General features: G+C 42.0%; 1 protein-coding gene across 1 annotated transcript in view; it reads left to right on the top strand.

Moving 5' to 3' along the window:
• Window positions 1–25,612, top strand: part of cald1a (caldesmon 1a) — a 28,976-nt gene extending 3,364 nt beyond the window's left edge. Inside the window, exons 3-16 of the mRNA XM_044021430.1 lie at window positions 5,806–5,943; window positions 7,800–8,229; window positions 8,323–8,355; window positions 8,464–8,574; window positions 9,902–9,996; window positions 11,332–11,599; window positions 13,417–13,554; window positions 17,413–17,456; window positions 17,623–17,698; window positions 17,973–18,113; window positions 19,130–19,225; window positions 20,262–20,330; window positions 21,693–21,729; window positions 23,878–25,612. Of these exons, the coding sequence (XP_043877365.1) occupies window positions 5,806–5,943; window positions 7,800–8,229; window positions 8,323–8,355; window positions 8,464–8,574; window positions 9,902–9,996; window positions 11,332–11,599; window positions 13,417–13,554; window positions 17,413–17,456; window positions 17,623–17,698; window positions 17,973–18,113; window positions 19,130–19,225; window positions 20,262–20,330; window positions 21,693–21,729; window positions 23,878–23,891 (1,690 nt within the window). The 3' untranslated portion in view covers window positions 23,892–25,612. The remainder of the gene's footprint in view (window positions 1–5,805; window positions 5,944–7,799; window positions 8,230–8,322; window positions 8,356–8,463; window positions 8,575–9,901; window positions 9,997–11,331; window positions 11,600–13,416; window positions 13,555–17,412; window positions 17,457–17,622; window positions 17,699–17,972; window positions 18,114–19,129; window positions 19,226–20,261; window positions 20,331–21,692; window positions 21,730–23,877) is intronic.

Here is a 25,612-nt window from a genome sequence, read left to right as displayed (position 1 = left end):
CGGACTAGTCAAAACCACATGTTGTCTCATTGGCCTGCTCCCATTCAACCATCACTGAGTCTGCTGTGAGAAGCTGGAAAGCGCATGCAGGGAGAGTGTGGGCCCATATAATAACTGCTGTAGGAATGCCAAATTCCTGGCTATTATAAGTGTTTACTGGCCAGATCTCCATGAGCTGTTTCCTACATGCTGCGGCTCTGAGATGTCTGCGTGAAAGCTGTGATTGTCTGTGTGATTGTCTGTCTCTCTGCACGCGCGTGCGTGTGAGGTTGTTTTTTTGGGAGTTGTTTTTGTCCCCCAGCCTGTGTGGCTATGCTCATGTCTATGTCTGTTACGCTCGCACACAGGAGTTAGGAGGAGCACATGCATGCAGTTAAGCATGCGGATGTTCATTTCACTCCGTGCCTCAGCATCAGGTGATGAAGTGTTGACAAGCTCCATACACTTTTCAATTTGTGTGTGCGTGTGTTCTTGAGGATTAAGACCTGGTTTTAGGGTCAGTTATTTAGTTGTGATGGTTAAGGTTATAGTAAGGAATGCTTTAGTTCTACACAAAGAGTGCAAAACCAGTGTTCGTGTGAAAAGCAGCAGCCATGTTGTCACTGCTAGTCATAGCTGTAAGAAAATTGTCCCTGTGTTTCCATTCGTAAAAGACCTAAAAAACACAAAGAGAAACACACACACTGTCTTTGCTCCGCTGTGGTTTCTCACACTCACGTTCTCCAATTCCCCAAACCCTGCTACTCATCAGTGCTACAGGACAGCAAAAGTGTTTCTCTTCACTTAAACACACACAGTCACTGACACAGTCTTCGATGCATTTTATCCGAAGAGAAAGCATGGATGAGAGATTTTCCCAGCCAATTCAGTGTCCAACAGCTTTAAAAAAAAAAAATAGATTCTCCCCACTCCCCACTAAATCCAGCTGGACCATTTGTGCCATCCATTGTCCCAGACATGGCTGTAATAGAACACTTCACACAAAGATGGACACCGTCATCACCAGGCCTACAAATACCGAAATGAGTGACATCCAACACTCAGCAAGAAAGAAAAGAGCATATTACTCCAAAATGTCATTTATTAAGGCTTTTGTAAGCATTTCTTCTTGTTTTCTTTTTTCAATCTCTCCTTTCTGCCACTCCCTCCTCTTCCTCTAACATCCACTTTTATTTTGAGCTTGTCACTGTTCCCTTCCTTCTCACTCCCCGTTTTTCCGCGTTTCACTTTCCTGAACGCCGTCATCATCTCCCTGTCTTTTTTCTCTCCTCTTTTTTCCCTCGTCACTGTCTGCCTCTCTTGCCACCTCTCCCGTTCAGCTTCCTGTCCCCTCTCCACCGGTCCTCCTCTACCTCGTCTTTCTCTTCCGACCAGGAAGGGCAAAGGAAATAACACCCATCCTCTGTGAATGAGCCATGCCAAGTCACTCCCACCCTGCATGAATGGATCGTTCCAAACTAGCCGTGCATTGTGTACCTTTTGGTTTTAACAGGAAGAGACACAGATTGACAGATATGGCCGAGCGTATGCCAACATCACACGTACAACATCGGCCTGAAAGTAATTGAAGCAGTTGTCGGAGATTTTGAGACATGGTTATTTTAGTTTTGCTTGCTTTCTGTTGTTTTACTGCTCGTTTCAACTGTAAGTGAGAATAAATGCAGTCATGGGGAATTCAGTCACCACTAACATTGTGTTTCCTTGGAGCCAGGCCTGGAGAGAGTCGGGTGGGGAGGAGAGACAGACATGGTATGATGTGGGTCTTTGGGTCTGCAGTAGGAAGGGAAGTAGTCCAGAGAGACCGGCGTGGGAATGGGTCAGCATTTCTGACAGCACAAGCCCCCACCCTCTTTCCCTCCCCTCTATCCCTTCTTTCTCCCCTCTCCTTTCTTCTTCTCTCTTTCGGTCTTCTTACTTTTTTTTTCTTTTATCCCTCCCTTCCCTCTCGTCCCTTCACGAGCAGAGGAGGGGAGAAGAAGTCTTTTCTCATGGGCTTTTCCCAAATTGTTTTCACTGACATTTTTGAGATATTTCGCTGTAAAGAAAATATTTGCACATATTTTCTCCCTCATAGGCTCACTGATGTTAATTGTTTTGTGCACCTACGCAGCCTTTTTGCTCTGCGGACTCAGAATACCACTTAAATCATCTTCACTGTGCAAAAACCGGAGAGAATGAGGAAGTTACGGATGTGTAAAAAGGAAAAAAAAAACTTTTCATTTCCTTTCCAGTTGTGTCAGCTGCCACATGTTAAACTAAGTGCGTAGGGGTCAGTATTCGCTGTCAGTCAACAGTGTGCAGCTTACTCTTCTCGGCTACCCGGGGAAAAGGGATCCGTTGTGTGCTATAGAGGCAGACATGCATCATTCCCACAGTGGATAACTGTGGCTGCACATCATTCTGTACAGGAAAAGGTGTTGTCTGCGATAAAATCTGCAGATTACTCCGTTTTCCATTAACGTGCACTCCTTTTCCTTTCCCATCTTTCATTTCCCCCTTCTCCGTTTTATCCTCACTTTCCATTTCATGTGTGCTTCCCCACCACCCCCCACCACTCCCCATATTTCTGTGTCAGTATGCTGATAGAGTTTGGGGCCTAGGTAAGGAGAGGGATATTAAATCGGGGCTTTAGTTGTGTATGCGTCTGCAGCCAGGACTGTGATTGACAGGAATGCTAATTCAGCTTTTAGGAGTTTCTTCTTCCCTCCTACTGAGGAATCTTTAACCCTGAGATTGTCGTCGTCACCACAATCAAGGATTTTTTTCGTTCCATTTTTAGCTGTTGCCATTTTCTCTTTCTCATGACATTTGGTGCTGTTTCTGGGACAGCAAAGTCCTTGGGGAGTTGAGGCAGTTGTTTCGCAACTTTCCTTTTTCTCTTTTTTTCCTTACCGAAATAACACATCACGCTGGAATTTTAAATAAGGGTTAATGTTGTTCCTACTGTAGGGAGGTCCCAATCAAAGCTGATAGAACATGAATGGAACTGAAAAAAATAAACGTTTATTTTACAGCAAGACTATGGATCGTACAAGAGAAAAAATACTACACTTATTACATTTAAAGGTCGAACAAGCAAGGTTTGCTACAGATTTAATTTGTTCATTATAGGTCTTAGATTCTTTGAAGCACTGTATCCACATAGAAATATTCTTGACAGGAGTTTTGTGTTGTAACCCTTTAAACCTCCAGCCACTAGTTGGCAGCAAGCTTTGGGCCATTTGACACCCCTTCCTTCCACTCCTAGTAGTGACAAGGAAAATTGTCTGTTTTTTATTCATATCACATTGTTATTAGGGTTCTCTTAAAGTAGACTATTTGGGGGATCACAATATATAGCCCTGCTTATAGTATCTCCATATAACGCAATACATCATATTGTCACCTCTGTATCAGGATATGTATCATATTGCAAGATACTTGCCAAAACACAGCGAGTTGTAGTCACATTCCTGACCTGTTGACAATAAAGATTTAAAGGTTGTTCTACATTTCACCATTATATAGCACGACTGTTACTTGTGGCTGGCGTTTAATGAAAGTCATATACAATATGTTGGCTCGAACACTGAAATGAGTATTAGATTTCATGGGTTTTCACTCCTCTAATATTCAGAATTATCTGCACTAAGCAAATACTGATGCACATGTGTAAAGAATCGCCCTACATCACTGATGTCACCGTCCAGCTTCAGGTTCAGCTTGGGCGTTAACAGATTAATCTGCTCTGTTATGACAACGTTCATCATCTGAGAGACAGAAACAGGAGGCAGAGGGGAATGGCATTAGGGGGAAAAAGAGGAAGAGGGAAACTGTTGTTCACAAGCTGTAAAAGCTCATATATTGTAAAGCCAAGCAGCTTTAGCTCGGTTCACCACACATGTTGCAATTAACATGCAAACGCACGCTTCGCTGGCTGACCTCAAAGCCTGTGCTGTGATGTGAGGTAGCTAAGCATGTGGTCAATGGTGGGTGTAAAGGTCAGCTGGGGCAATACTGATCAAGCATGGAGTTCATGGTTGTCAGGTGGCCAGAAACACTGCAGTTTTGAGAGTTAATTTAATATTTAAGAAAAACACATTTACATAGCATAACATTTAACATTATACTTTTCTTTTGGGGGTGTTACCCAATTTCCCTCAATCTTTCTACTTAGATTTCAAGCCGTTTCCAGAATATTCATGGACTGGCTCCAGATAAAGGCCTGAACATGTTGCTTTCAATCAGATGTAAGCACATAAATACACAGCAGCTCATAAGCAGCTAGACTGTGAACAATGGAGTCATGTTGATGACATTACAAGCAGCCGCACCCTCTACTTAATCCACTGCATTGACATTAAACTGAATGAAGGCTTTGGATTTTAGTACTTTAAGGCAAAATGATACGTAGAGAAGGAATACAAAAGAAAATGTGTTAGACATAACCAAGCACAACCTTAATTTGACCAGTTATGCATAATAAAAATGATAATGCTAATAAACAGCACCACATTCAACACTAGGGTCTGTTTTCTTTCTCATTACTTTTTAAAAAAGGAACTGGGAAGGTGATACTTGTGTTGTCATGGGTGTTTCAGCAAAACAGAGCTTGTTGAGAATTTTATTAAAACAAGAAGCAGTATTCAAGAAGCAATATAATTAAAACCAGGCTCCCTCGGGCTTTGTAGCATAAAACTCTGCCGAGTAGATTCTCTCATGTCTCATTATGGAATAGTTCAGTGTTTTGGAAAATACATAGTTTTTGTCTTTTGCTGTGAGGTAGATAAGACTGTTGATACCCCCTCTCATTTCTGTCCATGACGAACAGCTGGCCCTAGCTGGTAGCAGGTTAGCATAGCTCAGCATGAAGACTGTAAACAAGGAAAACAGCTAGCCTGGCATAAATATGAATATTTAGTCCAGACTTGTAATAATGTGTTACTTAGTGAGCATTAGAGGGCCTGGTTGTCAGATTTCATTCATCCAGTTTGTGCTGAGCTCAAGTAAAATGCTGTAGCTCTTTGTAGCTTCACATTTAATGAAAGGCTGATGTCAAATTTTGTCACCAAACCTTTGCTAACTGAGCAAATAAGTGCTTTTGCAAAATGATGAACCATCTCTCCGAATTGGAAAAGTGATATTTGTGCTGAAATGGGTGTCCCAGTAAAACGGAGTTCATGATAACTGTTTTATTAAAACAAGAAGTAGTATCTTTCAGCATGTCAGCACAAAATAGTCCTAAGTACTTTCGACACGAGAGATGTTATAACTTCAGTTTAGCTCAAGACAAACGTGAATATTAGATTTAATGTTGTATTAAATTTCTTGTAAAAATATAAATTTTCAAGGTTAGTGGTTGTTTTGGATTGCAAAACCACACTTCCACACACACACACACACACACACACACACACACAGCTGCGATACCTTCCCAGTTCTGATCTGTTTCAACACGAAGCAGAAGCAGTAGAAACTGTGGGCCAGAAACAGTTACTCCGGATCTGTCTAATCCTCAGCCAAACCATGTCTCCAGACTGAGTTTTTATCAGCTTGTGAAAACTGCAGCCACGATAAGAAGAATTAGTTGTTGCACAGCTGACAGGTCAGCTTGATAGGAGAGGATGGAAAAAAAAAACTCAGGACAAATCCACCAGGTTTGGTCACTGTGATGATTAGAGTCCAATTAAAAGAATCATTCTCTTTGAAGTTTCTAACTGGAGGAATAAATGGAGGCAAGGAACAGAAACAGATGAAAGGTTACAGGCTGGGACAAAAGCGAAAATGTCTTCTGACTGCCTCTCTTTCTTCTTTTGTCTCCCTCAGGATGGCAAGAAATGACGATGACGAAGAAGAGGCGGCCCGCGAGAGGAGGCGCAGGGCGCGCCAGGAGAGGATGAGGACCAGGGAGAGCGAGGAGCCCAGTGGACAGCCAGACAGTCTGGTCGTGACTAACAGCCACAGGTGACACACATGAAGCAACACAAGCTCCATCTGTGATAAATATGGAGTCGGCAGCCAACGGCTCAGCTCCCGTTCTTTGTATCACTGCCGTAGCTTCCTGCCAAGTTAAAAAGGGCTGCACCTCATCAATAAATAGTAAACACATGTCCCAACACTGTGTGACAAAATGAGGAAATAATACCAACAACAAGTCACAGCCTCTGCTTCAGTGAGGAGTTCATGGTTCAGAGAAGGGTTATCTGAAGGCTTTGGGGGAGTGGAAACAGTCAGTGGAACATCTAGCTCTTTGTTCTTGCATAGCACGTGTGTAGTTTACCTCTCAAAAACTCTAGGTAACTTTTGACTGTGTTCTTGAATATATTATCCAAGCCATCCTGTTTGAAGTGGAAGCTTCCTATGCAAATGAAGAGTTAAATCCTTTTTGGTATGCATAGGCTACCGTAGTTTCCCGACCAGCTTAGGAAAGGGAGGGGTGAGAAGACTTTTTGCAAAGAATAGATAATGTGTTTGTACAATGTGTTTGTATTGCAATGATAGCCCCAATAACACAGAGTTATGCCGACCACCTTTTTTATATCTTGAAATAATAATTAAGTCAAGAAGTTGCCAGTATGCCAACCAATATATGAGCTCATGCCCATTCATCAGAGACTGTCACGGGAACAAAGGGGCTAAATATCAATGCCCTATGAAATTTAAGGCCATGAGATCAATCATCTTGGCTACAGGGGAAGTGGTGGTGGGCTGCTCTGACATCTAGCAACACAGACGATGCTTTGTGGTCTTGAATGTTTCTCCTCTATGAGCTCAGAGATACATCCTGGGCCGGTCAAACAACAGGGGATTGTTCACGAGGATGCTGAGGCAGGTCCTAGTGCTGACGACCCATTGTTGATTGTGTGGACGTAAGGATAATGTTTGCCAGACTTTCAGTTCACAGTAGTTATGAGTTTGAGTTTGAGTCTTTCCCCGTTAGACAGTCAGTCCAAATGAATGACAATGACAGCCCCTGGAATCCAGCGTTGAGCATTAGTTTATATTTCACAACATTTTCTTGTGGAACCTTGTCATTTAAGCCAAATGTCTTCAGCCATTTTTTATAGCCACTCTATAAACTTTCTTGAGCTTTGCTTGAGCTTTCAGGGCTTTCTTCCCCCCTCCTGTGTGGAGTTTTAGTGGGGATGGCTCAATGTTACTTTTTTGTGTCCAATACCAATATCACAACCTTGCATATCTACTGATACTGATATCAGTCTGTTATAGTCTTTTTGTGAAATTACACTCATCCGATTTGCTTTTTTCTTCTTCATCTTCATCATTGTTCACTATGCTTAACAAATCACTTACATGATATCTAGGTTTTTTGGATCATATTTATTTCTGTTACAGCTATCCGATCAGTGATTTTGACCAGTATAGGACCAGCACTGATGCTGGATTATATATTGACTATTTGTTTTAGTGCCCGTTGTACGCTACTATGGATGAATTTGAGGTTTAAGTATAGCATTAAGCTTGTTTTGTTTAGTTTTTACTCCACTGTGGCACAATCAAAAATTATAATAATATAATATTAGCATGTCAAAGATCTAGACCAGTACAAGTTAATTTAGAACTTGTACAAGTTTTCTCTGCCTTTTCCTGTTCTTGTCAAAGCGCCATGGATATGCTCATTAAGCAACATCCTCTCATATTTGCCTCTTAACACCTGTGAAACAGATAGAGTTCTCAGGTCTTGTTAATTTTCATTGTAACAGAAGAAAGGATAATAAGTTCACTTTCACAGCTGCTGTACTGATGCCAGCGCTGCCTCCTCATTACCATTCAGCGAAATGTTTGTCTCTCTCTTCTCCCAGCGTGACAGAGACAGTGTCTGTGACTAGCACTTACGGAGGCGGTGGAGACGACGAGGACCAAGCCCTCCTGGACCGCATGGCCAAACGCGAGGAGAGACGGCAGAGGCGCATGCAAGAGGCGCTGGAGAGACAGAAGCAGCTGGACCCGACTGTGACAGAGGACATCAGCAGTGTCAGCATGGAGAAAAACAACCAGGAGGAGGAGAGGCCATCCTGGCGCAGGGGGCGCTTCCGCGATAATGAAGACGAAGAAGAAGAAGACAAGACATCCACATACAGCTCTAGGAGGGAGGAGATGCAGCGAGAGGAGCAGAGAGAGGAAGAGGTGGCTGCTCCTGAGGCTGAAGAGGAAGTGGAGGAGTGTGAAGATGAAGTGCAGGAAGTGGAAGTGGTAGAGGACGAACTTAGAAGGTCTTACATGAGGGAACAGGTGAGTCATCTCTTCATTCTTCTTCATTTACTATAGCAGTTTGTTGTGTTGTTGTCGCTGACAGAGTGGGAAATATGATGCTTATTTGTGTAGGTGTCCACAGAAGAACCCACAACCCATAACACGGTATGGTCATGAATGTGTTGGCTTTGCAGTTGCACATTGTTGAAGTGATCACTGGACTTTTTTTTGTTTTGCAAAAAAAACCAAAACTGCCATGAAACTTTTTCATAGGAGCTTGTTGAAGAAAAAATGCCGTCTGTAGTCAGTGAGTGTTCAAATCAGACCACGCCAGGAAAGTCTGAGGCTGAGGAGGATGCAGTAGGATCAGGCATGGCTGAAGAGGTACCTGAGGATGATAATGTAGACTCATATTCATCAGAGAACAGGTCTTTCACACTCATACATGACAATGAAGAGGACAATGAGGTGCCTGAGATACCGCAGTCGCAGGATAATGAGGTATCGAACATGTGGTAAGAATTTCAGTAGCGGTGTCCTGCACAGCACGGAAAATCTCTCTGGGTAACTTCACTGTCTTAACACATCTTTTAGGGATGTAATAGGTAAATAATACTTATGCTTTTGAGGCCTCACCGCAAAATGTTCCTTAATAAGGCTATCTTGTTGACATAGTGATTTATTCCAGAGCCAGACACTGAAATTACCCAGGCACCTTGTGTCGTCACAGTGTGGTCTGCACCATTTGAAAACTCATGGTAACCGAGCCAAACTTTTATGAGGTGTGGTTGCAGCCGTGTGGTCAGATGTTTAATAAGGTTAATGCTATGCTCCACAGAGTGGTCACAGTGTTTCTTTTCCTCTTTCTGCATGTTTCTTCCACAGCAATCTTCACATTACACCAACTCCACTCTGAAAGCTGATTAAGGCAGAGGAACATCATTTTACTTGATCGGTATCTTTACTGCGTGAGGGCAGTGCGATGGTATAACTGAGATATTTATACACTTTCGATATTTATTGACAGTCGTTAGTGACGTTATTGTTCTTTTTGAATTGCAAGGCATTGTAGTTAATATAGTCGGCGGCTTGGTTTTAACATCACTTCACATTTAATCACATTAAATCAAGTCAATGCAGGCATCTTGACCCTGTGTTGGACTTGTGTGGTGAATTTCCACTTTCATGAATACAATAAAGATCATTGTGGACTAAAATGTGTTATTTTGTTCGGTCCCTCGAATTGTCTTTTGGCCCGAGCTCATCAGATTGATATTACATTTAATAGTGTTAACATCTCAATAGTGTGAAGATAAAGACTACAATAGTATATATTTGTGTGGGCTTTAGAGCCAAAGTACCGGCTAAAATCTACAATACCGATATACTCTTGATAAGAAACCATGCACTGGAAAGTTCTGCTAAAATCAGTGTGTAAAATGATGTTTCTCAGGGTGGTGAGATGAGAAAATGTGCAGCTGGAGACACTCCCAGGTTGATCACAAGTTAGAATAATCCCCTGTCAGCAGTAATTCTGGAGTGGACACCGTTTGATGTGATGTTCTGTGTTATTTTGTGTTTTTCGGGGTGTGCTCTTCTCTTTCTCTCGTCGTCATCCTGTGATGTCACGCGGTAGACCCCGCCCCCACTCAGCCTAGCCACCGGTGGCGTCTTTTGATTGTTTACCGTCGTGGTGGTGACCTGTGTGCAGGTGGACGAGGACAGGGAGGAGCAGAGGAAGCAGAACGGAGGACTGCATGATGAAGAGGCTCCCAAACAACACAGGAAACCTGAGAGGACTCTCAGGTAAACAGACACAACAACACCAGCAACGTCACTGCCTGGTTCTCACAGTCAGATCTTATTAATTATTCTAAAAACGTTCCTATAATCCTACGTGACGGTGTGCTACCAATGAAATCACAATAATAACCTGAATGCTATTATTGTTTGTCGTATTATAAAATATGTAGAACTCTTTCATTTATGTAGCACCTTTTAATACATGAATTGCAGCTTTAATAAACACATAATAAAACGCGTTAGAAAGGATGAAGTGCATCAGTAGATGAATAAGAATAGAGTGCTTTTTAAAATCGTGCAGGGGAAAAATATTAATACACATGGGTCTTAGAACTAAATTCAAAATATGTCGTATTTTCAGACATTAAAACTAGTAATATATAGTATTAAAGTAGTAATATAAAGTGTTTTCAAAAGTGATTTTTATTTTTGCTTCATGAGAGATTGAAAGGTCAATCAATTCTAAAAAGATTGCAGCCAATTATTTTGCGATCTCTCTATTTATCGTTTTTGATTTCCATACCGTTGAAAAAGCCAGCCACAGACGACTCACAGAAATCAAACTTCTGCAGTATTTCTTCATAAAAATTGGTTGATTTCAAGTAGTAAGCTAATATACTACTGCCTCTACACAAAAATACCACAGTAACTTAATATTCTTGCCACAAAAGGTCGGCTGAAAAGATCAAGTTCTCTAACAAAGATTGCAGTTTCTTTCCAACATAAGATACTTCAGATTGAACGGCGGCACCTGCGAGCGACTTGAAGATTATCAGCGTCTCATGAAATGAAAAGAAAATGAAGTGTATTTTAAAGCACATGTTTTATCATGTTATTTTTAATATTGTGGGAGAAGTCTTTGTATATTTGGTCCACAGTGTTTGCATATGCTGGACTGGTGCAGTTTAAACAGACAGGGATTTATTGATACTGGATTTTTTTAACATTTTTGTTGTGGAGGTATTCCCTAAGGCGTCCTGCAGAATAACAAAAAAAAAAGCATATCTGAATAAAATTTACACACAATTCGGCTGTTTTTTTTTCTCATACAGTAAATCCCTAGTTTGAAACACAGACAGAAACTTAAGCTGTGACCTTATCTTTTGCAGGGATGATTGTTAGTGTTTGTGTAGGAGCACATGCGCTGTCTAGTTGCGTGTTTGCTTATCCATGAAAGAGATAAATCCTCAAGTGTACGTTTAAATATTCAGTGTGTGTATCAAATGTCTGGTGTTGACCTGTACGTCAACTAGCTTTTCCAGCCTTGAGTGAGCAGCTTTTGTGTCTGTCCTGATCCGCTTTTGTGCTCTGACCTGTGGGTTCACGCGTCCCGCTCAGTCGGGGAAGTGTGCACTCCCCCGAGGTGTCTGTGGCCGACGACCAGGACGACGACGCCCGCCTGGAAGCAGAGCGCAAGCTGGAGGAGCTGAAGCGCCGCCGCGACGATGCCGAGAGTGAGGAGTTTGAGAGGATGAGACTGAAGCAGCACGAGGCCGAGGCTGAGCTGGAGGAGCTGAAGAAGAAGAGGGAGGAGAGGAGGAAGGTACTGGAGGAGGAGGAGAGGCAGAAGAAGCTGGAGGAGGAGGAGAGGAAAGCCAAAGAGGAGGTAGGGAAGAGAGATACAATTTCCAAATAACATTTGATCAGTACCACTTGTTAGAGTTGAAGTGAAATTTCTCAGTTCTCACTGTAGGGATAAAAGGATAACGCTGCAACTGCGGTGCACATTTTCTCCATTTTGCAACAGCTTAAGGATGTTTCAGAAGAAAGAGCATCTAAACCTCTGGGTGTGCGTTTCCCAAGGCAGCGGTTAAATCACATTTATGAGCCGCGTTGCTCTGAGACATGATGTCAACTTCTGTTTGTACACAACTGAGTGAAACGCAGCATGCACAGCCTGCTAACCCGCCAAGGGGCTGTCAAATCTCACTGCAACGGAAAGTCGCCTTCACAACATCACGTGTGAAATAATGCACAGCAGTGATGCTCAAAGACGGGAGATTTCTTTGGGATTTTCCCCAACCTTTTACTCAACAGAGCTTTGACCAAAATGAAACACAAAACAACCTGCGATGTAATCGATCTTAACCAACGAGGAAAAATGATTTTCCTAATTTGTTGTGTCTTTTCTTTCTTCTCTTTTTCCGTTTTCACGATCATGTCGTTCTTACACCTGTGTGATCTGCAGATTATGCATCACACTCAAAACCGAGGACACACAGGCCCGGTGCACACACACTGCATCACAGTGACAAGCAATTAGCACATATGTTCTGCACCAGCATGAGAAGAAAAACGACTTTCCTTAATCAGCAGGTGGGGGTAATCTGGATCCATCATTAAATTGTTGAAAAACAGAAGAATTATTCGGCGGTGGGTGGCGCACATACAGCTTATTTATCTTGTTCGGTCATCCCTCACATGGATGAATGGTTTAGTCCCTTCATGATGTAGTTATAGTCACATTCAAATGTCGAAATTAAATGAGGAACTTGGGCTATGGACTGAAACAGGTCATTGTGCCCTGGGTTTAAAACCTTAGTGATGTTATCTATTCATACTTCACTAATTCACTCATGTCAGTTCCTCTTTCGCTCTCGTCCGTATGTGTCTTACACATCAGAACCTCACCACTGTGTCTTCACATATGTGCTACATTGAACAACGTCGTTCACTCTCCCTTTTAAGCATTTCACCCAGCAGCATTCCTACCGTGAGCCTTGACGGGTCCTTCTTTGTTGATCTTGGCTCTGAACGTGGCGGCCCGTCTCTCGCTATCTGCCCCTGTTCTTCTCCTCTTGTGTGATGTTAATGAGGCCTTTTGGTTTCTAATTAAAAGATGGCCCAGAGATACAGAGAGACTAATTAACCAAGACAAGGCTGTTGGAAAGGGCTGAGACACTGCCAACCACCAGCTCTCCTCTTAATACAGTACAAATGGCTCATACATTTAAAAAAAAAAGCTTTACAAAACCCTTATTTTCCTGATGCAGGCAATTGCTGTAAATAAGAATTAGTTCAGAGTAATTGAATTTGCGCCTGACCTGCTCCATTGGATAAAATAAGTAAATCATTTATAGAGTGGCACATATCTGTGTTGGCTGCATGTTAGTAACTGACACTGATGTGATAAAAACCATGGTATTAATTAAGTACAGGTTGATTTATTATTCACTGTTGGAGGAAAAAATTTGTTTTTTGGTGTAAGCCTGAAAGACTGCTTTAGGTTTTCCAGCAACAGCAGAGGTCTGTTTTGACTAAATAGATAGAGGTTAAAATCCAAAGAACAGAGAACCACTTACGTACCCGGCGCTCCGATGAAACTACACCAAACATCCAGGAAAAAACGCTGCTCTCTCAGTGTTTCTATATAATGTTGGGCTCATTAACTTGCTCAACCCTATGCACGTCCTTGTTTCTCAGGAGGAGAAGAGGAAGATGAAGGAGGAGATTGAAAGGAGGAGAGCAGAGGCTGCCGAGAAGAGACAGAAGGTGGAGGACACTATGGATGGAGATGAGAAACCCTTCAAGTGTGTCAGCCCCCGCGGCTCCTCTCTTAAGGTCAGTCCATTGTTTTTAACCCCCTCACCTCTACCAGCAACTGTCAGTCCAGTTTTATTTTGCCATTTATCCGTTTGCTCAGTCCCTCACCAACCTCACTGGTTACTATAGCTGTCATGATTTACCACTGGGCTGGAAATAAAAATGGACGTAGGCTTCCAGTTTGGAACGTGACGCACAGCAAAGTAGGACAGAAGTAGCAGACTCCTGCTGAATAACAATACAGGAAAATGAGCTTCTGCTTCTCACTTGATTTAGTTAACAGTCTCAATCACTACAGCTGGTTCCAATCGGAGCCTGGTTGCCAGGTGATGTCGGTGAATTTCCAAGTCAATTGGTCCAAGTCAAATGATGATTTTTTTTTTTGTATATTTTATCAAAATAGCAGATTTTAGCTATTTTATTTCTTTTGGTAGTAACTCAGTGACTTAGAAACGGTCTACCAGTGTCTTTATTACTGTAGCCCCATGGTGTTCTGGTTACAGCTGCTAAGCACCGCTTGACAAATCACACACACGAGGTGGTGTAAACCTCAAAAAAAGATGAGCTGCGCTTTCTCTCGTTTTCTTTTTTACGCTTTACTCGGTCCGACAGTCACACGCACGACGCGGCACGCGATGGAATCAAGTTGTTTACGGGACACACACACACAAAAAAATAATTAGCTCATTATGTAATTGCTTTTAATCTAACTGTTTACAAATATCTAACAGCACACAACCCACAATTACCTTATTAAAATAGTAAAAAATATAATTACAGGCGCACAGACAAAATTGTTGTTGCAGTCCTGAAACCTTGGATGATGGCAGTGATGGCCTGTTTTTATGCCACTTGGTGGTGAGTCTATCACTTTTTAACATAATGGTTGTAATAATAGAAGCATAGGCCTATCATTTTATGTAGGTTCACTCTCAACAGGCATTATATCCAACAAGGTAAAGGTTAAATGAGGCCAAAACAGGAAGATGATGGTAGCATTTTCTTTGTAAACACAAATACCGATATTTTGCAGATCCCTCTCATCTGACCGTGCAGCAAAGCTCAAGCTAAACATTACTCATATCCAACCCCCGTCACCTCGTCTCGCTCTTTGAATAAAGTGATTTCTGACTGAGATGGACGCTTTGGTAAAATGGAAAGAACGTCGTCAGTGCACCGAGATGGAAATGTTTACAAGTCAGCTGTCAAAGGCAAAATATTGAAATTTAGCCGTTTTTGTTAACCAGTTTGTCACAGTTTATATGACCCTCCCCCGATGTGTCATGGTAAAAATGTGGAGAAAATCGAATTCATTCATTCATTCAGTTAGCAGTGAAATGTCAGCCTTGACACTGGCGATTGGGCCAGAATCAAGTATTTGTGTTTTGTTTTTTTGTGTGTCAGTTTTTTAATGTTGTTCATCTGTAATTGCCTCCCAGACACAGCTTTACTTCGTCATCATGTTCACTGTAGGTACAGTGTGTGTGTTTGTGTGTGTGTGTCAACTAGGGATGGGTATCCTGATACCATTTATGGCCGGGGAGGGACACATTGGTCACATGTCACATTTTATCTTATTTGACTCCAGATGTGAAAGAAAGGCAATTTTTTATTATTTTTTTCACTCCTTGGTGGCTTAGATTTGGTGACATTTCCATTTAAAAATGATAATTGAGACAATGCTAGTTTTATTTTTTATAAAACAGTGCATTTGTATGTCTGAAGTGACCATTGGCCCACGGAAGTCTTCACATTAGTTTCACAAGTTTGGACAATCCTGGCTTAAGTAAACAATACAGTGCTACATCACACTTAATCCCTGTGATATAGGAAACTTTGCCTACAATTATGGGATGGCTGCGCTACAATTTTCTCATTCAGTCCTAAAGCAAAGTGGGAATTAACACAACATGAATATTAATAGCAGTGTAGTTGTGTTGGTTCTCGATACCCATCCCTAGTGTTGATGCGTCCTGTCGCACAATACTGTGTGTGAATTGTGTCTTTGCAGTGTCGTACCTTTTTGTTTTATTGTGGGTTTGCACACAGTTGTACTGTCTGTGTTTATGTCTTTATAACTTTGTGCGTGTGTGTTTGAGAGAGTGAGAGAGAATTATTTTATTCATGTCGTAATTTGTATTTGAAAACAGATGAAATGACGCAACACAACCCTGTACATATAAAAGTGCATCAATTTGAAAGAGATAAAAAAAAGAACTAACATAAAAAACATCGTAAAACTACAAACATAAAAACAGCAGCCACTAAGATTAATAAAAAAAAAAAACAATAAGAAAACATAGGTTTTCCTAAAAAGAATACAATACATAAGTCATTTAATTTTGACAGGTCAGAGTAGGAAAAGCGCAGGTGTAAATAATGAAATGAATGTTAACTTCGAGTTCCATTTAGCTGCCTCACTTTCTTTGCCTTGAACGCATCCTCTCACTTTTACATAAATACTCTGTGATGTTTGTCAGCTCATCTCTGACTGGCCCTCGTTTGCAGTTTGGTGCTAACTATTTATTGTACAGTACAGTTGGCCGCTGTTGCTTCTGGGAGCTAATGAGAACAATGAGGCTGAACCAGAACATTAATGTCACAGTCTGTAAAACTAAAACCACAAGCTTAAATAAAACAGAGGAATTTGGTGTTACGGGGTGGGTTTTCATCACCGTGATTAAGACATTTCAAATTCCACACATTAATTTGACCCACGGTTCCCATAAAGCTGCTGCGAGTATTCTCACGGCGCACAATATAGTCACATAAAATAAAACAAATGCTCAAAAAGGGATTCATATCTCGTGAACTTTATATGTTGCTGGGGTCATATAAACAGTCCCAGACAGAGCTGCCTTTCCTGCTCCGTAAAAGCGCTGAGTGAATTTGACACCCTTTCACTTTTTCAGAACCATAACGCATAAAACCGAGGACAAACATTGTTTTCTTCATTTTATCATCTCTGTGTTTGTCGCCAGCTGCCCTATCATGGCATATTACATTTCTAAAAACGAGGAGAATTATGTAACGCTATCAGCAATCGGGGGGGGGGACTGGCCTTCGTGTTATCAGCAGTAAACCGGCACTATAAATGAAGTACAATGTTCCCGGGTAGAGGACGGTGAGACAGGATGAAGGACAGGCTGCAGGGACGCAGAAACGTGATTACGGTTAACAGGATTACTGCAAATGTGATCGGACGGCTACGGCTCTTAAAAATGCATCACAGAATGGGGAATTTCCTGCCTGGGAGTATTTTGGGAACTCCCACATTCAGTAGCAGCCGAGCACAAGGTCCTTTTTTTTTCCACTGAGGCGGGGGGGAGACAAACTGTGTCTGCTATGTCCTCTTTTGTCTGTTTAAATGTTTTTGTGGGCGTCCAAGGAGTGCATGCGTTGCCCCCTTTTTTTTTATGTCATTCATCATAAACAATCCTGTGACGTTCCCACAGTCCAAAGGCAGATAAACATCTTGCTTTGCCTCAGTCTCTGGTCAGGAAAATGAATCTTACTGAGTGTACAGAAAGTCAAATATCTATACATAGAGCCTTTTGTAGTTACAAAAAAAGTACATTTAGTGTAAGTTAAGACTCTTCAGAGGACCCATCGTTATTAAGAACAGAATTACACGAGTGTGTCGGCATTGTGAGACCTTTTTGAGATCTTAAGACGCGAATGATTACAGTGAAGCTCCTCGTACAAACAATAAAGCAACGATGGAAGCGTGGAAATCAAAAGGAAGCTTTGGTTTAACATCTGTTTTGAGGCTACTGAAGAGTGAAAGGATAATATTGCATTGCAGTGATGTATGCATGAGGGGAACATCACTGCCATATTTATAACCCAAAGGCTGTTTTTAATGCTTCTCCGCAGATTGGAGAGAGAGCAGAGTTCCTGAACAAGTCGGCGCAGAAAAGGTAAAAACGCAACTTTGGATCATGTCTCGGTGAAGTTCTTTTTTCTTTTTTTTTAATTGAGCGTGTGCGCCTTGCAGCAATAACCCAGAAATGTCAGGGATTTAAAGCCCAAATGGTATGTATTATTTAAAGTGCTGCATGTTAACTGTGTGCTTTTGCCCAGCAGCGCAGCGAAGGCGTCTTTCTCTCCTGTGGTGTCCAAGATAGACAACAGGCTGGAGCAGTACACCTCCGCTGCTCAGGTTTGCGTTGATTCAATTCTAAAAATGTGAAACTCGTGCCATGTCAAACATTTAGCCGAGTCCATGTGGGATTACACAAAACCGCCGTGTGTCAAACACCAGCAATGTAAAAAAAAAAAAAGACATCTTCCAGGAATACATGCGCAGCACCAGTAAGAATACAGCTTCTCCTGATCTTCTGTGTAATTTATAAATCATACCGTTGTAGAACATTCGAAATGAATTATCAACCCAGACAAGCGTTAAGTTTAAAGCCACTGCTTTGTGTCTACAGAGAGAGAACAAGGAGTCTCGATCCCCTCGCTCTGGAGCAGTGGATCTGCCCATGGCCACCGACAGCATACGGAACATCAAGAGCATGTGGGAGAAAGGCAACGTGTTCGGCTCGCCTGGAGGTGGCGGGAACACATTCAAGGTAAATGTGGCGGATGGGAGAAAGCGGATGGAACCTCGACCACGTTCAGATCTGGTATTAAAATCCGTCCCACGAGTTCACATGCTGGTGATCACTAAGTACAGGTCTGAGCGTTCCTGAATGTTTCCTCAGCTTCGGTCACAGAAACCACATAGAGAGAGGGGTGGTCTAAGGACGCGTGTGGTCACAGTCCGGAGCGTGCAGGAACACAGTCTGTCCACAGGATGCAGTAGAGACCACCTCCTAATCAGCGTTCATACATTTCATTTTCAGCCACCGCCGTCATATTAACACTGACTGCCACGTGGTTTCTATTTTCTAATGGTTTGCAGTTATTTCATGACACAGCATCATGAGTAGAGCTTGGAGTAAATTCTGATTATGTAATCTGTTCTGTGTCGCTTCGTTATGTTGACCTAGAGCTGAGATTTCTGAGATATGTGGCTGTGCTACATGAATGAAAACCGTCATATATTGTCAAAATCCAACTACAGTGGAGGAGACTGCCGTCTTCCCGAGCTTAATCTCTCTCACAAATTTGTGACAATAGCCTCCATTTCTCATGAAAGTTACATCTTATCGTGAGTTTATCCTGCTTGAATACAGAGTGGTCTCAGAAATATGACATGTTCATCATCAGACACATCTGTACAGTCCGACTCAGTAAAAGCATTGTATTGTTCTCGCAAACAGTCAGCCAGTGTGTATTTGAATTAAGGGCGGGGACTCCAGACCCGATCATCGGAGACACGTCCAAGAAACATTCAAAATGCCAGGTGTGAACATTCCTGCTTAAGGCTGTCCGCCCTGTGATCGGATCACTGTGGACAGATGTTAATACCAGGTCTGAACGGGGGCCTTTGTGTGTGTGTGTGTGTGTGTGTGTGTGTGTGTGTGTGTCCGTGCGACCGAAGCACAGAGACAGAGAGGAAAGAGCCCAATTCACAAGCACTTCCTGCTCTGCCCTGTTGCCGATGATGACGAGGCTTAGCTGACTTCTGACCCTGTCCAAACAGGAAGCAGCTGTGATGAAGACGGGCGTGGCAGGCCGCATCAATGACTGGCTGAATAAAACCCCAGAGAGCGGCAAAACGCCAGGCGGAAGGCCAGCGGTAGGTTGTCGCCGTAGCAACCCCCGTGACCACAATTGACATGTATCGGACGTGTACTTCACAGCCCGAGGACTGATATGGGGAAAAACGGCCATAAACAGCCATAAAATGGCAGAAGCAGTTGTGATGATTGATCTCCATTATTGTTAGTCACGTTTGTTCATCATTGTATTAGTCATTGTAAGTATTTAATAACATTTAGATCATAATGTGACAAGCGTTGATGGATTGTTCGTTCGCCGTCAGTCACATTCGATCCAACCACACCCACAACAAATCCTACTAATAATACTTCAAATGAATCGTGGATTTTAAATGCAATGCAGACAAATGGAAAACAGAGTTGGAGTGAGTGGCTTTAATGGATTTGACCTCATATTTGACACATGGATACATTTACTGTCTTCAAAAGCTTTTAAATTCTCACTAAAAAAAAGTAAGAACGTGAAGAAAGTTGTTTTCGTTCAAAGAAATACACAAAGTTAGTCAGTAGTTACTTCTATAGTACATGTTTCATCATTTCTTTCAAATGATGCAGTAGAAACATGTCAAGATTGTCCATCATGGATGTCTGTGAGATGTTATCTGTCTGGCACCACCTGGTGGCTACTCGTCAAAACAACTTTTTTTTTTTACTCCACCCTAAAGTCTATCGTATGAACACTTACTCACTTAATCGTTTTTATCTAAAGCGTTGCATCACTCTAAACCAGAGTACGGGTAAATCAATTTCCCCCAAATATTTATGTCCGGTCTCTCCTTGCTGCAGATTGTGCTTGTGCTAAAATCAGAAAAACAAATATTTACGAGAGGGGGCGAGAGAGAAAGTGAGTGATCAACAGGTGAGAGTGTGTGAGTCAACCTTTGTTCTCGTTCCCCAAAGGCCCTCCGTGCTCCCACGTCGCCACTTCCCTCTGTAATGTCAGCCACTCTGCCAATGTCACAGCATGACGACTATTTTTAAAGTGACCTACAAACGCCCGGCACGTCACATAATGTAATGCTTTGTGTTTGCCTCCCGTTTCCCGTCACACAGGACCTTAAACCTGTCGACGTCACCAACAAGAGGAGTCTATGGGAAAACAAAGGAGCTTCTCCAACCAAGGTATCAATCCCGTTTTAAGTATTACAAATTCATGGTTTCCCAGTAAATGACAAAACAATAGGTTTAATATTGAAATAATAAGTATATATTGTTATTATATGGAATTGGTGTGGCAGAAATGGGAGTAACAATCACTCGTGTTTGTTTGTTTTTTCCCCCCCCACAAGAACTCTCATAGCTAGTTGATCTCACCATTAAATCTGGAATAAGCCTGGAGAGGTAAACAAGTAACTGTAAATGTAAATGTTTCTCCCAATTTGCTTATCACACACACAGCGAGCTCACTCTCTGCTGTCACACTGTTGATTTGTTTGCTCTGGTTTCCGCTGTGGCTCCGCACTGCCGCTTATTTCAATCTTCCACAATGAAAGTTTTCGGTCTGGGAGGATGTTTATCCGTGTTTATTTGGAGGTAATTGACTTTGGTGTACGTTACCACACCAAAGGCATAACATTTTAGGGGGATGTTGTATAAACGTCGTAAATATCAACCTGTAAACAAAAACGCTTTCTAAAAATGTACACAAGGCCATGAGGAAATCAGACCTCTCACTTGTAAAGCGTGTTTGCCAAAATGCTCCAAGTGTTGTAAAGAAAAAGGAACAAAATTTTTTTCTTTTTAGCAGTAAAAGAGGGGAGCCAATTTTGAAAGTGGATTACGCTCCCGACTCGATTAACACCCAGAACTCGTTAAAGCAACAAAATCCACAAGATTACGCTGCAGTGTAAATAAAAAAGAAACCCCTGAAACAATCTTTTTTCAACTGTGGGCTGAATGCTTTTCACAAATGGCTGTATCACATCACCACCCTCTGCTCTGACAACCACAAATCACAGCTCTGTGTCTACTCGGTCCAGCTTCACTTGACTTTTTATTGCCCTGATGGAGAAAGTGTTTACAGCTCTTTTATTTTTTAACAAGAGGCAGGTTGACAGATGTGAATGGTAACACGTTTTCAAACCGAGCCAGACTCGACGTGATAAACGTCTATTAAGGATATCCTACCCACCCACTTATTTTTTTTTTAATTAACTCTTCTTCCTGCCCTGGTAGTGGTGCTTTCTCACAGCCAACAGCTGCCGACCAGGCCCGTCGACTGTGGTCCGCTAACAGTGAGTAGCGGGGCTGGAGGAATGCACTTGGCGGTGGACTGCGCTGACGTAAAGAACATCTCTGGACAGGAAAAGTAGCGGTTAGCAACCTGGTCGCTAGTTTACCGTTGCTATGCTGTGACGTCAGGGAAGGAAAGAGAGCAGGATGAGGATTGGCGACGGGTTCGAGAGTCTGTATAGGTGGAAGCGACGAGGCTTTGCCGTGTAGATCTCTGCTACTTTATTACCTTCCTGTCTTTGTGTCTTGTAGGTGGCAGGCAGAGGGGAGACCAAATCAGTCGCCAACGGTGAGTTTTTATAAGGCAACCGGAAAACGATTAGCTTGTAACTGTGGAGCTTTTGTGAATGTGTGTGTAAGCAGACAAATGGGTTGGCAGGTATGTGAGCATGTACGCGGCTGGTTTCTGCTGAACTTGTGGCTCAGAACCACAAAAACACTGTTTTGTTCTCAGGTCTGTTGCTTTTTTTTTGCTTTCAAACAGAAACAAAACCTTACAGAGGAGCACTTAATCCTTTAGTTGAAGAGAAATTGTGGACTTTACCAGAATCAATTTTATTGACAGTGTTTATGAAAAAAAAAAAGAAACATGTCATGGATTATTTGTTTTAAAATCTGACATTTGAAGTTTTGACCCACAACTGCATGTTGCTAGTGGAGCTCAGGATCCTTTACTGGTTGAGTGATGGAGGAATTATGACTCTCTATATAAAGTGGTATCCACTTAGTTGTGACGTGCTTTATCGTCTTTTTTCCTCTAAATGGGGACATAATTCGATTGAAGAAGACTTAAAAATGACCAACTGAGATTATTAACTTAACAGGAAATGTTTACTGGTGTTTCATGTTGACAGCCAACCAAATGGAGTTCTTTTTGCAACCAGATGAGTCGCCCCCTGGTGGCATGAATGACGTCCATTTTTATACACAGTGACGTCTATAACGCCAATAACATGTACTGATCTGCCCAGAAGATTGTATTGATAAACATCAGTCACAGAAACGACGGGTGGTTTAAAAAGATAAATGTTTTAGCACTCGGTCATAAACATGTCTGAGCGACGCTCACCTTTGTGCAGTCCAACTTAAAGTTGTGACCTTCTCATTAGGTCTGTCATCTCGTCTGCAGCCCGTTTGATTTATACAACGGCATGTGTCCAAATCCAATAACTGACCCCGTAATTGCCGATGCTGCGTCCTTTTACAGGCTGCTGTTTGGCCTTTTGCTCCACAGCGTTTAAGGATTGCACGTCAACATTGTTTGCTATTTTAAACTCACATCTGAGCGCAGCCTCCTCCTCCTCGTTTTGTTCCGCTCAGCGGGTTAGAAGACGGGGGGGTTTTGGCCTTGAGGGATTCCGCACACGTCTGCGTCATGTGTTGCTTGTTCGGCACACGGCTCACGCGCGCGCACACACTCACACACACACAGACAGAGACACATTAAAACAGCAATTTCACCTCTGTAAACCCATTCAACAGCCATCTTGACGCCACTCAAACCTCTTTGCTTTTCCACTCATGTGCACATCCACTTCTGCTGCTCAAACCGCAGTGTTCCTGCCAGGTCAGTTTGTCACATTAATAGCTGGTATGTTGGAGATTAGCACACAATCACAGTCTGACTCGGAGGATGACAGAGGCTTTGTATAGACCTTGTGTTTCTTGCCAGGAGTTGGCTGCAGACATTTGACACCACACCTGGACCACATACAAGTGAACAGGCCCACACTCTCCGCATACTTGGCTCTGATTGAGAGCTTCCAAAAAATTGTTCACAGTTTTGGTGTCGGTGGAAATTTAACTCGCGCAGAATTGACTAAATTTAGAAAGGTAGGAGTTTTATTTTGACACGTAAGTCAGCTCAGCTCACCCCACTCTTTCCCAAGTGCGTCAGGGAACTACGGTGGCCTTCGTATACCAGAAAGAATGTTGTTCTTCTTTGTTTGCATATGGTGTTTTTCCTCTACATAGTACCGCCTCGGCTCGGCTCGACTCGACTCTACACGATTTGGTTGATTTTCCAGTACAATATAGTACCTCCTCAATGTGGGCGGAGTCATCACAGCACGGCTGCACGAAACTGCTGCGACTTTGTTTTATACGCGGCACACACAAACTAGTGGCTTGTAAAGCAGTTATTTTGGATGTACTGAATCATTAGAATCATTTCATTAAGAAAGATTTGTTGAGTTGCAGTTGTTGTTCAGTACTTCCTGCGTGACAAGAGCACGGACGCCGTCTGACACAGTCACTGAACTGAAATACACTGGCAGGGGTTGTGATGCCGCTCGCCATCGCAATGCTGTCGCTAAATAAACCAGATGATTTCTGCTCTTCTTTGTGGGGGGTTTTCTGCTTGGTTTGCACCTCCGTGTCACATCTGTTTGCCGACTTCGTCAAGCTGCTGATGGACTCACTTTGTGTCTGTCTGCAGGGATGGGACACTAATGTCTTGAAGAAGCCACTTAAGCTGGGGACCACGACAATCCAAGACACTTCCTTTGACTTTGTCTTAAGAACCAAATATATCGACCACACTCTCAAGAGGGACCCCAAGAAAACAGAAGGACAGGAGAGACGCTGTCTGAGCACTGTACTGAAACAAGATCATATTTTCTTTTTGTACGGTTGCCACGTATAGTGCCTTTGCACAATGATATTTTTTTTGCTTTCTAAAAGAAACAAAATGCTGTGAAATTTGGACATTGTAATAACTGTTACTAATTACTTTATACAATCCTGCCAGGAAGAAGGAAAACTAATTAAATTTAGATTTATCAGTTGTACTCCATGCCAACAGTTTTGGTAGAAACAGCGTGGATGAGTAAAAAAAAAAAAGAAAAAAGTTTCCACATTCCAAAGAGATGGGTGAAATCAGTTCTCTCCCCCTCATACAGATCATTTTCCATCTCTTGTCTCTCTTTTTTTTTAATTTATATTTAAAGCAAAAGCTTCACACATTGCTATTTTATTCATCGTTCACCAGTTCAGGATAGAAATATTAGCACTTATAGAATTTAGCTGATTTCACGTTTTATTTTGTCCTACCAATAGTGCAGCAATGGTCTGAGTAATATATGTTAGCACACGTGATGTTTTGAATATGACCTATCATACTGTATCGTATATAACATCTCTATACTCAAAACAAAAGGTATTTTTGCTTCTTCTTTTTTGTTTTTATATCCACAAACTATTCACCAACTGGCATTTCATTCCAGATGTGAACCAGCGTGTTGAATATCCAGAAGGCCATTGTGACTTTATTATCCTTTATGTCATTTTATTTATGTTTTTAATATGTTTTTCTATTCCAAGCTGGGTTTTTTTTTGTAGCTTTTGTACCTGTTTGATCACTTTAAAATCTTCAGACATTCCTCTTTTGAAAAGCAGGTGCACTCGGTGCCTTCACTGCTTCAGTTGTAGGTTTTTTAATGTGGGAAATCAGCAAACCACCTTTTTTTGTTTTTTATATCCAGTTTTTCCTCTTTCCGCCTCTATGCACACTCTAATGCTCGGCAAATAGTTTCTAATAAAGGGCATGCAAAGTAAAATCGGGTTGCCTTAAGCAAATATAGCAAGATACTAGTACAGTTCAAGGATATTTACCACTATGTAACGTCTGGCCTTATGATTGCACCGTTTATGACAGCTGAGGTAAAAACTATATAAAAGCCTCAAAGCAAAAGTATGATATAAAGTCTGATTTATTTCTTCTTCTTTTCTCCACTTACATGGTCTTAAGTAGCACATTCCCCCTTTTTCGCTTGTTTTATGCGCGGCACAAGCTTTGACAAGCATGTGAATGGTTTGCTGGGGCATTAAATTGATCCATGTCACTGCTCAAAAGTCTGACAATCACATTCCATGGCTCCTGAAAAGAGCAGGGGAGCTCGACCAAAATATGATACACCGTGATGTAATGTGACATTTATGATGTTTTTAATACAATGGTTTCATAATGCCTTGTTTTTTTTTTTTACTCTTTTTATTTTACATGTTTAACCAGACACTTGTTGTTTGTGTAGTGCTAAGCCTATACAAAAACACACTCTGTATTCTCTCTGAACACTCCCAATGTCATACAAGTGGGCAGTTTCCAACTGGATGGATGTTTTAAACATTGTACCTTTTTACAACAACAGCAATAAAGACATTGAGGTATTCCA

Source organism: Solea senegalensis, linkage group LG3 (genome assembly GCF_019176455.1).
Source record: "Solea senegalensis isolate Sse05_10M linkage group LG3, IFAPA_SoseM_1, whole genome shotgun sequence".
Lineage (NCBI taxonomy): Eukaryota > Metazoa > Chordata > Actinopteri > Pleuronectiformes > Soleidae > Solea > Solea senegalensis.
The sequence above is the reverse complement of the archived record's forward strand: the minus strand, read 5'-3'. Positions and strand labels throughout refer to the sequence as shown.